This window comes from Canis lupus, chromosome 4, assembly GCF_003254725.2.
Source record: "Canis lupus dingo isolate Sandy chromosome 4, ASM325472v2, whole genome shotgun sequence".
In the NCBI taxonomy this organism is placed as follows: domain Eukaryota; kingdom Metazoa; phylum Chordata; class Mammalia; order Carnivora; family Canidae; genus Canis; species Canis lupus.
Window position 1 is genome coordinate 25,163,334 of NC_064246.1, and position 15,068 is coordinate 25,178,401.

At 32.6% G+C, this 15,068-nt stretch overlaps 1 protein-coding gene across 13 annotated transcripts in view; it reads left to right on the forward strand.

Moving 5' to 3' along the window:
* Positions 1-15,068, forward strand: part of ADK (adenosine kinase) — a 506,333-nt gene that overhangs the window by 245,059 nt on the left and 246,206 nt on the right. For all 13 annotated transcript variants that reach the window (XM_025434871.3, XM_025434878.3, XM_049108811.1 and 10 more), the window contains one exon: positions 2,543-2,651. In XM_025434871.3, the coding sequence (XP_025290656.1) occupies positions 2,543-2,651 (109 nt within the window). The remainder of the gene's footprint in view (positions 1-2,542; positions 2,652-15,068) is intronic.

A 15,068-nucleotide genomic window follows, 5' to 3' on the forward strand; every position in this document is an offset into this window, starting at 1 on the left:
ACTGGGATGAAAAGAATGCTCTTTTTACCATATCCTGAGATTGGAATATTCAGATATAAGGACAGATACACACATGTATTTTACAACATATATAAAATACTACGTTCTATTTAGTGTCATATGAATTAGGTCATCTAAAGCATTTCTGACAAATAGTCCTCTCTCCATATCAGACAACCTCAGTTATGGGTAATACACCAGTCAAAAAACAATTCACTACATTTCTATATAATTTTACTTTTTAGAAAATTCTTCTTTATATAAACTTGAAATCTCTGTCTCAGGACTTTCCATATATTAGTTGTATTTATGCCTTTTGCAGCCACATGGAGGTTTTTCTTTAGTATATCCTTGCATTGTTACCACAGTGTTCATCAAACAGCCTTTTTTATCCTTTGCAAGAGAAAAACAAAATAACTTTTCTAGCTATTATATTATTAAAATTGGCAATGATGATCTCTTTCTAAATAGTGATTCACTAGAAATTTCACTTTCCTGATACATAGAAATATTTAGTGTGTCCTCCTCCATTCCTTGCCCTTCTTTCTCTCCTTTCTTATTTGCCTCTTGTCTTCCTTTATTTCCTCCCTACTGTCTCTTCCCCTTATTCCCTTCGTCTTTCTTTGCTCACTCCTTGACCTTTAGTAGATGTATGCTAAGCACCTGACACTCTCCTGGCCAGTAGTCATTAAATAACCAAAATATAGCTTTTTAAAATAATTAGGGTGCCAAAGTCATTTTTAAATCTTTCCTGTGATTTTATTTTTTTGTGTGTATAGGGAACTTTATCATTTAAGGTTTTAATAAATAAAACCACTTATTGTTCAAACATTGAAATATACTTATTTAGACCTTTTCCCTTTTCAGTTTTCCTAAAACCAACTTTAATATGCAGATACACTTTTCTGATTAGTGAGAAATAGGTCAAGTTTTGCCTGTTACCTCTCAGGCTAGTGTAAAATGGCTAAATTGTTTTTGTGTGCTAAATTGCTCTTTTAGAGAGAAGTTATGATGATATTAGGTTTCCCAGATGTCAAAAGCTTAACTAATATACTAATATTATGGTTACGGTGATTAGTAATGTTCAGGTGGTGTTGAAAGTCAAAAACTGGGGGGGAAACTCCCACTATCAAATTCATCATCAATCAAATTATAGAACCTCATAGATACGGATAAATTGTTTTGGATAGGGCTGATAACTCTTACTATTGCTATCCAAAACCTAGGAATCAAAGAATTGGGATAATGCAGTATCTTTTCAATTGAGGTTCTTGCTCTCCAGACTCTGAATCACATTCATTTCGATAGTGAGAATACTTATATGTTGGAGAAACTATCAAAGGATACTTTTATTATCAAAATAGAATTTCATAACTGGTACCAGAAGTGTTTGCCTTTTATTTTCATATATACCCATTTCTATCAAAATTTTGCTAACATCATGATTACTGAAATGCTTTTTATAAATTAGGATTATTATTCTTAACTTTGTAATATGCTAATACTTGCATATAAATATACTGATTCCTATTGTTCTTATTTTTAATAATCTAATGAGCATAAATTGAATTGATATCTTTCAGTAGTCATTTGGCATGTGGTTGAGTAGAAATATGTTTTGGAAGAGTATCAGTTGTTTTTCTTAACAGAGAAACCATATTATAAAAATCTCAAGGGATAAAATGATGTATCTATTTTTGACCATGATTGTTCCCTTTTGATTAGAAAGAATGAAAAAATGGCAAGTTATTTTCTAATTTCTGGATCAAAATGAGAAAGAAAATATTTTTATTAATTTGTACTTAGCATAAATAATTACTTTATTAACTTTAATTTTTGAACAATAACAAAAATTCCAATCTGGCACTTGTAGCAAGATTTTAAATCCAGTATCCTGCTTAGATTTTTCAGCTGCAAAACTGGACCAATATTGGGAGTTTTCAACTATAGAAAACTAATTTTAATGTATTCTAGTCTTTAAAATGTTTTGGTTTGCAAATTAATACCTCATAGTAAATAGGGCCTACATTTCTTAGGTGTGTTTTGTGAAATTAATCCTATACTTAGCTTTTCAAGCATTAGTTTAAATAATCAATGTATATAGTATGTTGATACTTAAAAACTGAAGTGTTCAATTGTATATATGTATGTATATATCTTTTTTGCATAATTTTTTGGCATAGCAACATAATAGTTTAATTTCCCAACTGCATTTTGAACTACTAAAACGTAGAAAATAGATAATCTCATCATTTTAGTACCAAAGGAAACATAAATTCCAGTTTCTCAAAATACCAGATGGTATTTAGAGCAAGGATTGATATCTCTGTTTATCTCAAAGGCAACATAGAAGTCTCAAAAAGTGCTCAAAACAAATTTAATCTTATTTAATTTATTAATATCAGTGTATAGCAGTTTTGAAAAAATAAGAATTAAAATGTAAAACATAATTTGCAAAAAGTATTGCTAATTAATTGTAACAAAGTACATGACAATTTTAGCTACAGTATGAAAGCCTACTTGCTTTTTGTTCTTGTTTTAGGTCACTTGTAGCCAATCTCGCTGCTGCCAATTGTTATAAAAAGGAAAAACATCTTGATATGGATAAAAACTGGACACTGGTAGAAAAAGCAAGAGTTTATTATATAGCAGTAAGTATTTACCTGTTTCATATTTCTGGTACATAATTTATACTGTTAATTATAGTTTGTAATTGGATATACATTTTTAAATAGTTGTCTTTTACTTACCCTGCAAATGATTTACAGCATATGGTAGCTTCTCTATTACAAATACAGAACAGAAACATGATCATTCTATGGTAACATTATTTGTATTACTTAACATTCAAATCTACCTCCTTTTGGATACATTATACATAGATATTTCTTAACTAATTATCAGATTCCATATTAAATCCAAAGATCTTAAGGTCTTTTGAAATAATTCTACAGATTTACATTCTGTATTTTTAGGCTGCTTGTTGTGAATGGTGCATGCATTGTGTGGGAAAATATTAGTAGTATAAATATGCACTGCAAACAATTTGAGCTTATTTGCCTAAAAAATCTTAATTGCTGTTTATTCCATAGTAATTACCATGACACGTTTTAATTTAATATTTCAGAAACATTGATCGTGACAAATCTCTAAAATCTGGGACTAAGGGCAGCATGTAATTTGAATTATTAAATATTCTGACATAAAAATAATTGGTTTAAGAATTCTCTTCTAAAATAAGATGGTACTAAAAATCCCCCTCAATTTATCATCCCATGAATACTTTGTTTTTATTTAATATGAGTTAAATGTGCCTAATCACAAATAAGTAGATACCTATGAAAAATTAAAAATACCTCATATGCATATAATATATGCTTTTGATATAACAGCTGCTGCCATTCACTACCTGAGCTGTGAAACAGCTGCAAAGACGTGTAAAAAATTGATTATCCAGTAGGAGCATGTTTATTGAAAGTATAATTATTTCTTTCAGTCTAATGTTAATGTCTCCTACAGCATGTTTATGTTCACTGCTTTAGGCTTTACAAGGTTGTTATTGATTCTTCTGTATAGAAAATCCTACCCCTTTATAATGTCAAGTAAATACATTGAAGGGATTTTATAGAGGAAAGTCATATTAGCTCTTTAGACAGCATGTGAGAAAACATTTCAGATAATTAAAAAAAAATTCCCTCTTGATTATTTTCTATTTTATTTCTCTAAATGGTCTAATTTTTTTGTTGTTTTCTTGGGAGTGTGTTTTTGTAGTGTGTTTCTTTCGGGGGAATTTCTGTGCTATTTCAAACGATTATACATTTGAAAGTCTGATTTTCATAGAACACATGGTCTAAAATTTGATATTATTTATATTGGCTATGAAGTATGACAATAATTATGGTAGAAAACTATATTTACCAGGCAATTATATTTCTATTTAGATATATGGCAGTTGGACTCCAAATTATGAGTGGAAACACTCAGTTTTAACAGTTATATATATCTACCATTAGCCAAGCCTGGATGAATAGGATGAATAGAATTTTTATAGGAGTATAGACCTATCTTGCAAACAATTTAGAGTTTCAAGAATTATGTACCATAGTGCATCGAGCCAACTTCAGGTAAAGTAGAATTCTTACAATAGTAATAACTACTTATATAAGTCCAGTTTTATATAAAATGTAGTGATTAATTTTGGGTCAAATTAATAAAGGAAATTGAATTATTTTTGAAACTTGTCAAAAAACAGCCAGAAACAAATATCAAAATGGATTCCAGCTGATATCTTTGTTAGTGCTTAGTTTCTATTTCAGCAATTTTATAAAAAGAATGGTGTTTCACATTGCCAAGTAAATAGTTTGTGGAGAGTTTGACTATTAAAATAGTTCATATAGGATACCTTGGATGCGGGATCCCTGGGTGGCTCAGCGGTTTAGCGCCTGCCTTCGGCCCAGGGCGTGATCCTAGAGTCCTGGGATCGAGTCCCACGTCGGGCTCCCTGCATGGAGCCTGCTTCTCCCTCTGCCTGTGTCCCTACCTCTCTCTCTCACTGTGTCTCTCATGAATAAATAAGTAAAATCTTTACAAAAAAATAAAAAAGGATACCTTGGATGCTGTATATTCTATAACTATCTTGCTATTTACTAAGAGCGTAATTCTTATTAAAATCTGTGTACTCTCTTCTGAAGTGTAATGATATTTGTATAAAGATGTTCTGCCATTCTTTTATTATTTCTTAATTTAATTTTTTAATGTTTTAATTTTTTATTTAAATTCTAGTTAGTTTAAAAAATAAATAAATTCTAGTTAGTTAACATACAGTATAATATTAGTTAGTTTCAGGAGCAGGATTTAGTGGTTCATCATTTACGTATAATACCTTTGCAGTTCTTTTAAACCTTTAATTTCCTTTGAGGCCAGAATATCCAGTGTAGCCTTTTCTTTAGTAGATGCTTAAACCACAAGTTTTGATTGAGTAGATATATCTGTACTCATTTCAACAAATTAGTTGGGTTCCTCCATATTAGTTCTATAGAGTCAGCAATCTTCTCACAGTATCATTATAAACTACTGAGGTTTAACAAGTTAAAATTCTAGGAACGCTTTAATTTCAGAATTTCTTGGTCCAAGGAAGCATCTCAGTATATCTATTCAACAAATTTCCATAATTAAGACATCTGTCTGCATTATGTAAACCAGTTTTACATACTCCGCTCTTCTTTCCATGATTTCATAAATTAATAATGGTCATGAGCATTGAGAAAATCCAAAACCTTGATCACTTTCTCTGTCATGTAATTCAGTCAATCTACAATGCAGAGTTCACATCAAAAATTTTGCTGACAGGGGATCCCTTGGTGGCTCAGCAGTTTAGCGCCTGCCTTTGGCCCAGGGCGCAATCCTTGAGAGTCCTGGGATCTAGTCCCACGTCGGGCTCCCGGCATGGAGCCTGCTTCTCCTCTGCCTGTGTCTCTGCCTCTCTCTCTCTCTTTCTATCATGAATAAATAAATAAAATCTTTAAAATAAAAAAAAAAATTTGCTGACAAAAAGCTGAAATGAAATATGGATATATCAACATTTTCTTTTGGTTTATGTAAATATTTACGTCTTCTTTTATCTTCATAGGAGGTGTTCCATTTATAGCATGTAATCTCAGTTTACCCTGTTTAGACCAAATTCCCAAATTCCTTGCTAATATGTGATTAAGAGTTATTGGTTATAGTGATAGCTAATTGCATTTTTGAAAAAATAAATTTCAGGTGTTCTTCATCTTAGCATTAGGATTTAAATATTTGCACTCTATCCTATAACTATAATCCTCACAGTCTTGTTTCTCTATTTAAATGAGTTAAATGCTTCACCACCACCAATTATTTACCCAGTCTTCCCATTCCTTTATTGTTTAACTTTGAATGTCCCTCATTTGGCTGCATTTTGTTCTCACTTTCCCCCCAGAGCTTCTCCATTCTTGAGATCTTACTGACTTCTTGTTGCTTTGTACAAAAACAACTTGTTTGGTGTAGTATTTCGTGAAACAAAGTACTACTATGTAGATAATGCTTCATTTTCCAGCACTTTTTGTGGGACCTGAGCCCAGGTTGATTTTTATTTCTGTTCTTTATTATTTCCTTATTCTGTTTACTTTAGATTTAATTTGCTCTTCTACTCCTCCTCTTCTGTCAACCCACCCCCCATTCTTGCTCTACCTGTTCTTTGTTTCTTAAGGTGGAAGAATAATTCATTGATTTGAGACTTTTCTACTGTAGACATTTAGTGCTATAAATTTCCTGTAAGAACCGGTTTGGCTACATCCCCCAAATTTTAATGTCATGTTTTCATTTTCATTCAGCTTATAAAATTTTCTACTTTCTCTTTTACTTTCTTCTTTGACTCCTGAGTTATTTAGAAACCTGTTGTTTATTTTCTAAATATGGAGATTTCCCAGAGATCTTCCTTTTGCTCCTGTTATGGATTTGTATATTCCTCTTTACAGTTCTATCAGATTTTTCTTCAGTGTGTTTAAACTCTGTTATTAGGTGCCTAAAGGTATAGAATTGATTATCTGACCCACTTGCCATTTTGAAATATTTATTCCTGGTATTGTTCCCATAACTATTTTGTCTGATACTCTCATATTAATAAAGCCAATCCAACTTTTTTTTTACTATTGATATCTTCTCCCACCCTTTTAGTAATCATTTGTGTTTTTATTTACAGTGCATCTCTTGTAGACAACATATTGTTAAGTCTTAATTTTTGTCCAGCCTGACAATGTCTACCTTTTAACTGGAATGTTTTTACCATTACCATTAATGTGATTATTGATATGGTTAGATTTTAGTTCATCATCTTTGTATTTGTTTTCTGTTTGTCCTGTTTGTCCTTCATTCTGTTTTTTCTCCTGCCTTCTTTTAGGTTAATCCAGTACTTCTGTTTCTTTCATTGCCTTAATATCTCTGTTTTTCTTTCTTTTAGTGACTGCATTAGGGTTGAGTATATATATATATACCTAGATATATATTCAATAGATATATAGAGAGAGATATATACTCAACCCTATCTCTATCTATCTATCTATCTATTTATCTATCTATCTATCTATCTATAGGGCATATATATATATATATATATATATATATATATATATATATAGTATATGTCTTTAACTCATCACTGCCTTCATTTTTTTTTTTTTTGTATTAAGTAAGCTTTCTGTCCAGTGTGGGTCTCGAACTCATAACCCTGAGATCAAGAGATGCATCCTAAAAAAAAAAAAAAAAAGAGATGCATCCTAAAAAAGAGAGAGAGAGAGAGATGCATCCTCTACCAATGGAGCCTTCACATAATGCTATAAACTTTCACATACAGTAGAAGAACCTTACAATAGCATAATTCAGTTTCACCTCTCCAAGCCTTTATGCTATCATTGTCACATTTTCCTTTTTTTTAATTTTGATTTTTTTAAAATATTTTTTATTTATTCATGAGAGGCACAGAGAGAGAGGCAGAGACATAGGCAGAGGGCAAAGCAGGCTCCCTGAGGGAACTCGATCCCTGAACTTAGGGATCATGCCCTGAGCCAAAAGCAGAGCTTAACCACTGAGCCATCCAGGCACCCCAAATTTTAATTGTTTTTGAACAGCTTTATTAATATATAATTAACATACCATACAACAGACAAATTTTACTTTTACTTGTGTTATAAACACTATAACACATAATTTTTGTTTAAATTGTCAAATATCTTTTAAAGATATTTCAACAATTAAAAAACATATTTACTCATTTAATTACCACTTCCAGTTCTCTTCATTCCTTTGCTTAGAATTAGATTTCCATCTGGTATAATTTTCCTTCTGCCTAACGAACATTTTTAGCATTTCATATATTTGGGTCTGTTGGTGATGAATGCTTTCAGCTTTTGTATGTTTGAAAACATCTTTATTTCACCTTTATTTTTAAAAGAGATTTTTGCCAGTTCTAGGTTGACAGTTTTTTGTCTTTCAGTACTTGAAAAATGTTGCTTTACTGTCTTCTCATTTGAGTTGTTTTTGATGAGAAATCTGACATCCATACCTTTATTCCTTTGCATGTAACAATTCACACACCCCTAACCCTGGCTGCTGTTAAAATTTTTTATTTATTACTGGTTTTGATCAATTTGGTGATATTGTACTGTAGTGTATTCTTTTTCATGTTTCTTATACTTGGGGTTTAACTTCTTACAGCTGTGGATTTATAATTTTTATTATGTTTGGAATCTTTTCAGCCATTATTTTAAATATATTTTCTGCCCAGCTGCCCCCCACCTTTGGGTTTCAAGTTACCCATGAAGTTGTCTCATAGCTCAGTGATACCACCCTTTTCCTTTTTTTGGATTCTTTTTTTTTTTTCCTCTGTGTTTTACTTTGGATAGTTTCTTTTGCTATGCCTGCTAGTTCACTAATATTTTCCCGTATAGTATGAACTATCATTAATCCCATCCAGAGTATTCTTCATCTCATTTGTTATTTTCATATCTATAAGATTGATTTGGGTCTTTTATTTCTTCTTTGTCTCTACTTTGGACACATAAAATACAGTTAAAAGAACTATTTTGATGTCTTTCTCTGTTACTTCTTTACATCTGTGTTGATTCTGGAGTAGTTGTAAGGATTGATTATCCTCCTTATTGAGGATTGTGTTTTCCTTTCTCTTTGTAGGTGCAGTGATCATTAGCTATCATTGATAAATCTTCTTGAGGTTTTTTTCTGGGATGCAGTTATGTTACTTGGAGCAAGCCTGATGCATTTTGATCTTGCTTTTATGACTCATGAGGTGAATCCAGAGTAGAATTCATTTAATGGCAGTCGTTTCTTAATCAGGAACAATTCCCCCCGCTTAGGGACATTTGGCAAAATCTGGAGATATTTATTATAGTGATGAGCGAGTGTTGCTACTAGTAAATATAGGACAGGAATATTGCTAAGTATCCTACAGTGTATGAGACAGCACTCCACAATAAAGGATTATCCAGTTCTAAGTATCAGTAGAGCCAAGGTTAAGAAACTCTGGTCTAAAGCTACATGTTCCCTGCTACTGAGGCAAGACTTTGCTGTGCTCTATGCAATGCCCCGTTATTAATGATATTTCCTGCTCTAGATGGTGGAAACAGGCACTGTTCCCAGAATTGCATATGCTCAGGCACTGTTTCCTCTAATTCTTTTCCCTCTCATTCTTTTGGATGGCTCATTCCTAGGTTCTGATCTGATGAATGTTGGAGAGGAATCTGCAGATTTCCAGTTTTCTCTACTGTCCTAACCTCTGCACTCTAACTTCTCTATTCTTCCCATCATTAGCTCCATCTCCCTAACTCCCTGGGCTCTGCCCTTCCCAGTGCTGGGTCTGGTGCTTTTAGCCTGGGAACTCTCACAAAACAATACTTATCCAGTGTTAGGGCTCACCTAGATGGTTTCCCATCTCTCAGAGATCACTATTTTTCCTCCTTGATGTCCATGGTTTTAAAAACCATTGTTGCATGCATCATGTTTGTGTTTGTTTTTGTTTCATGCTGGAGGATATATATATACACACACACAATCCCTGTTTTTCCACTGTCTTCTGCTTTGCATTGTTTTTAGAAAGGAAGTCATTCCTATTGTTTTTCCATATCTATCCCTATCTATCTAACTGCTTTTAAGATTTTTTGTCATTGGTTTTAAGCAATTTTATTATGATGTTACCTTGGTATTGTTTTCTTTCTATTTCTTGTGAATGTGGTTTATTCAGTTTAGAAATTTTTCTGTAAATATTTTCTCTCTCCAACACTATCTCTTCTTGGAAAGTCCAAGTAATATTAAGCCACTTGAAATGTTCCTTACCTTAGTATACTCTTTTAATTTTTTTCTTTGTCTTCTTCATTTTGTATAATTATCATTACTGTGTCTTAAACTTATAATTTCTGTTACAATGTCTAATCTGCCATGAATCCCATCCAGTGTATATTTTATCTTAGACATGATAATTTTCGTACCTGGATATTTGATTTGGGCCTTGTTCATTCCTGCCATGACTACTTTACATACTCATGTTGCCATCTCTCTCTCTCTCTCTCTCTCTCTCTCTCTTTTAAAGATTTTATTTATTTGACAGCGAGAACACAAGCAGGGGGAGCAGCAGAGAAAGAAGGAGAAGTAGATTTCCCACTAAGCAGGGAGCCTGATACAGGGTTCAATCCCAGGACCCTGCGATCATGACTTGGGCTGAAGGCAGGTGCTTAACCGACTGAGTCACCCAGGCACCCTGCCATCTCTCAGTTTTAACTTAGGTAGTATAGTCATAACAACTGTTTTTAATGTCCTTGTCTACTAATTTTTTTTTTTTCTGCTTCTTACTTTGACATTGGGTTTTTTCGTTATGCCAATATACTGAAGACTCAGTTGGAAACCCCTGCAGATCTCAAGTTCTGATTTCACATCTCTTCCTTTTATCACCTCTGTCCTGTCCCTATCTGGACTAGCATGTGCTGACCTCCGTAGCCTCTCCAAGTGGAGACAAATGACTCTACTTAAAGCTCTCTCCTTCTGAACTACAGGTTAGAAGTTGTCTTTAGGGAGTTTGAGCAATTGTAAGAGTCACCTTATTTCATTCCGTGTTTGATTATTATTCAGTGTCTAAAGATTGTTTCAAATGGGTCCCCCCCCCCCCAATTTTTATAATTGTTTAAGTTTAAATTGTTTAAGTGTAAATCCATTCCCTGTTACTCTATCTTGATTGGAAACTGAAATCCCCACGTTGATTTTTCTTTTACCTTTCTTAGATGACTCTCTTTTTCTGCAAGATTGCCTTTCTTTCACTTTGAATTTGAATATGTTAATAACATGACCATGATTTATCTCCCTCTCTATTGTTCTATACCAACTTTCATGGAACATTATATTTATTTCAAACTGCAGATTTAGTTCTCAGTTAACCTCTTTAGTTTTTTTCTTTCCCTGTACCCAAATTTTATTTTTCCTTCCTTGAACTATTTGAAAGCTAGATTGACAAAAACTATCACTCATAAATGTGTTACAGGGAATAATCAAGTAACAGCAAAACTTTCAAGTTTTGGTGAGATGAGTTTTACAATTTTTTTTAGGGAGTGGGGAGCAGAGGGAAAGAGAGAGAGTCTGAAGCAGGCTCCATGCCCAGCACAGAGCCCCACATGACCTGAGATCATTACCTGAGCCAGAATCAAGAATTACAGTTAACGACTAAGCTACCCAGACACTCTGAGAAATGAGTTTTAAATTGGTCTTGAGGTTGATTCAACTTCATAAGTTCCCCCAAACTATTATTCTAGATTCTTTAAAATTCTTCCGTTACCATTTTATCAATTAAAAATAATTTTTAAAATTCTCATCTAATAAATATATGGTAGTTTATGTATAATTACTAATGTTAGTAATTTTTTCTAATCTTTTCAGTCAGCCCTTTATAGTGTTTTAGACTACATTGTGAATACAATGAGATTTTACATAGAAATCTATGCATTATTTCTAATAACATTCCAACTTTCAAATACCAGTCAGCTTGCAAGTTTAGGGAGAGTTTTAAACTTCAGAGTTTGGAACACCTGGGTGGCTCAGCGTTGGAGCATCTGCCTTTGGCTAAAGGCTTGGTCCTGGAGTCCCAGGATTGAGTCTCACATCGAGCTTCCTGCATGGAGCCTGCTTCTCCCTCTGCCTATGTCTCCGCCTCTCTCTCTCTCTCTCTGTCTCTCATGAATAAATAAATAAAATCTAAAAGAAAATAAACTTCAGAGATTAACATATTTAAGAAATATGTTTATCAAAAATTTTCAGTACCTTGTGACTTATCTGACATAAATTTAACTAGATGTGTGCCCTTTTTTACTGATTAAAAATTAAGCACTTTAAATGAAAGAATAGAGAATCATAGTTCGTCGATCATTGTCTGAGAATATGGAATTTGTAGTTTGAATTTTCTTTCGGCAATGATGTTTATTTTCTTCTTCCTGTGATTGTTCCAGTCCCATGGCTGATTACAGATCTCCTTTTCCTTCTCTCTATTTATTTTATAACTCTGTCTTGACCACTTAGCTCTTTACAGCCTAGAATCCTACCATTTTGAGGAATATGGTTTTGTGAGAGTAGGGTGTTCAAGAAAGTGCTACTAATGTTTGCCTCTGGAATAAAAGAAGGTATGATTATAAATGAGTGGAAGACACATGTTGGAGAAGTTTACAGCCTTGGAAAAATGGAATAGAGTTCATAGTTTGAAAGAAATAGGAGTATTTGTATATAAAGGACAAGTAATAATCACTATTTGAGTTTTACATCTCTTATTTTGTTTGGCCTCGTTGGGTTTTCTACTAAAATTTTTAATGTTGGGCAGCGCGGGTGGTTCAGCAGTTTAGCGCTGCCTTCAGCCCAGGGCATGATCCTGGAGACCCGGGATCAAGTCCCACGTCGGGCTTCCTGCATGGAGCCTGCTTCTCCCTCTGCCTATATCTCTGCTTCTCTCCTCTCTCTCTCTCTCTCATGAATAAATAAATAAAATCTTAAAAAAAAATTTAATGTTGCCATGAGTAATAATTTATCTTAGCAGAACTGTTGTTTAGACTCAGTTACAGTTAAATATCTTTGTCAGTTATCTGAAAGCAATGACCAACATCCTTAAAATGAGGTATTATTTGATAAATTGTAAGAATTATAGTCTAAGAGATCATATATTTGAAAATTTTCTTTTAGAAATGTTTTCTATGAATGTTTGTTGACAAATTAGAACAAATGTATAATAAAATATGTAATTACTATTTTTTAGGTTTTTCTTATCTTTTGATAATATTTACCAAAAGATGTTTACAAGTAAACCTTTGTTAAGAATTCTAAAATTTATTTTGATTATGCTCAAAATTTAGTATGATATTCCTAGCTCTGTTGTGAAAAGATTTGAAAAAGGTTCTAGGGAAAGTGAGTGGATTTGTCTTATAATGATAACCTAATAGATACTTGAAGTAATATAAAGAGAAATGAAAGATAACTATTACTTTAATATGTATGTTTGAGATTTTTAGTCCCCCCCACAAAATTAAAAAACATCTGGACAGTTGAAGATACAAAAGTTTTACTGACTTGTGGACAGTTACTTAAACTCATTGTCTTAAATATTTAATAGTCCCTGGCAAAAGGCTTTATAATATTATCTTTTGAAGCTGTACTTTTATAATGAATATACTTTGGCAGAGTAAGTAAACTAATGGAATTTAAAAAAAAATAAAGCTGTTTAGTAAATGACAACTGATTTAATGATATCACAATTCTTTATGAAACATTTAGTTAGAATTCAAAACACTTCTTGGAATTTATTAATTAATCTTTATAACATTCTTCTGAGATTATTGCTTAAGGAGATAGGGCTGAACTACCCACTGACTTTTCATTTTTTCTGTGTTCTAAATGTAGTTTTCAACCTTATATATTGGAACTCTCATGATATTAGTCAAATCAGTGATCATCATTTGGATTTGATCTTGTATTTTTTTTTTAAGATTTTATTCATTTATTCATGAGATACACAGAGAGGAGAGAGAGAGAGAGGCAGAGACACAGGCAGAGGGCGAAGCAGACTCCATGCAGGGAGCCTGACGTGGGACGTGGGACTCTATCCCAGGTGTCCAGGAACAGGCCCTGGGCTGAAGGCGGCACTAAACTGCTGAGCCCCCCCAATCTTGTAGTTTTTGCTCAAGTTTTTGACCATCCTATTCTGCACTGCTTCATTAATTTCATTAGGGGTTACTTTGAATTGTTAAGTCTTTATTTGGAAACACCCTTGCAGATGCCCTTAAATAATATAAACTCAAAAAAAAAAAAAAAGAGAGAGAGAGAGAAGAAATATGTAAAGGGTTTCTTTTCCCCCTCTGTTGAGCATTTTGTGTTTCGTATAATTCCTGACACTTGGAATACCCAAATCTTTGTCATACAGTGGTTTAAAACTTTATGTGCCAACTATGTGGTAAAGACATTTTTCTTTGCCTCAGATATAATATAGAGAATACAAGAGAAAGATTGTTAATTATGTTTCTTCTTAAAAATTAGCATTAAAGTTCAATTTTTAACTATAAAGAATTTTCCATGTGTGTATTGATGTTCAGGGAACTGCACAAATGATTAATGTTTTTACTTCTTCCTATAGGGACAGTCTTTGATTCTTGCTAGAAAATTTTTCAAATGAGAGTGTGATTATAGAAATCCTATTTGTATTCATTTTTAATTTCTCTTTCTCTAGATTTGGGGGGCATGTTAAATGCTTATAATATTATCACTTTTTTAGACTAATATTTTGTGATTTTTATAGATTAATATTTTCTCCAAGTAGTGTAATTTACTCCTATATTCCTGTAATTTTTGTTAAGTCTTATTTTGGCAAGTTATCAAATGCAAAACTCTAATAAGGGGAAACAATCTATGGAATATTACAGTAAGATTATTGTTAGATAAATAGAATAATCTTTTCACTCTGTAGAAGTAAGATAGTATTGGTTAAAGAAGTTAAAGATAAAGATCGGACATTTTTGTGTTTTGGACTTGTGGCATTATAATGAGGCCCTGGAATTTTATGTGAGGTTAGAAACCACACTATGTGCTAATTGCCGTAGAATGGCAAGAAAATAAACATGTGTATAGCACTTAGTTGTTAAGACAGTAGGCCCTTATACAGAGCCCCAAATGAATTAACAAACCATCTACTGAAATGTTTCCACTTCCATGTACTTTATTTATATATTTCAGACCAGTCAGCAATTGACTGAGAAGATGAAATGTTTACTAAATCTCTTTAATAAACATGATTAAGAGAGGAAAACTTATAAACATGATGGCAGTATACATTTTTATGTGTTGTCATATCTTTGAAATTTTATGTAAGTTGGACATAAATAGTCTAGTATCTGTATGTATAAGTCTGTTTTTCAACATATTTTTCTCTGCACATTATAGAGCCTTTATAGCTTATATAACTTAACTCATGTGTTCTGTTGTCTCTATTCTAGATGAATAAAATTGGCTTTAATCTTTTTATA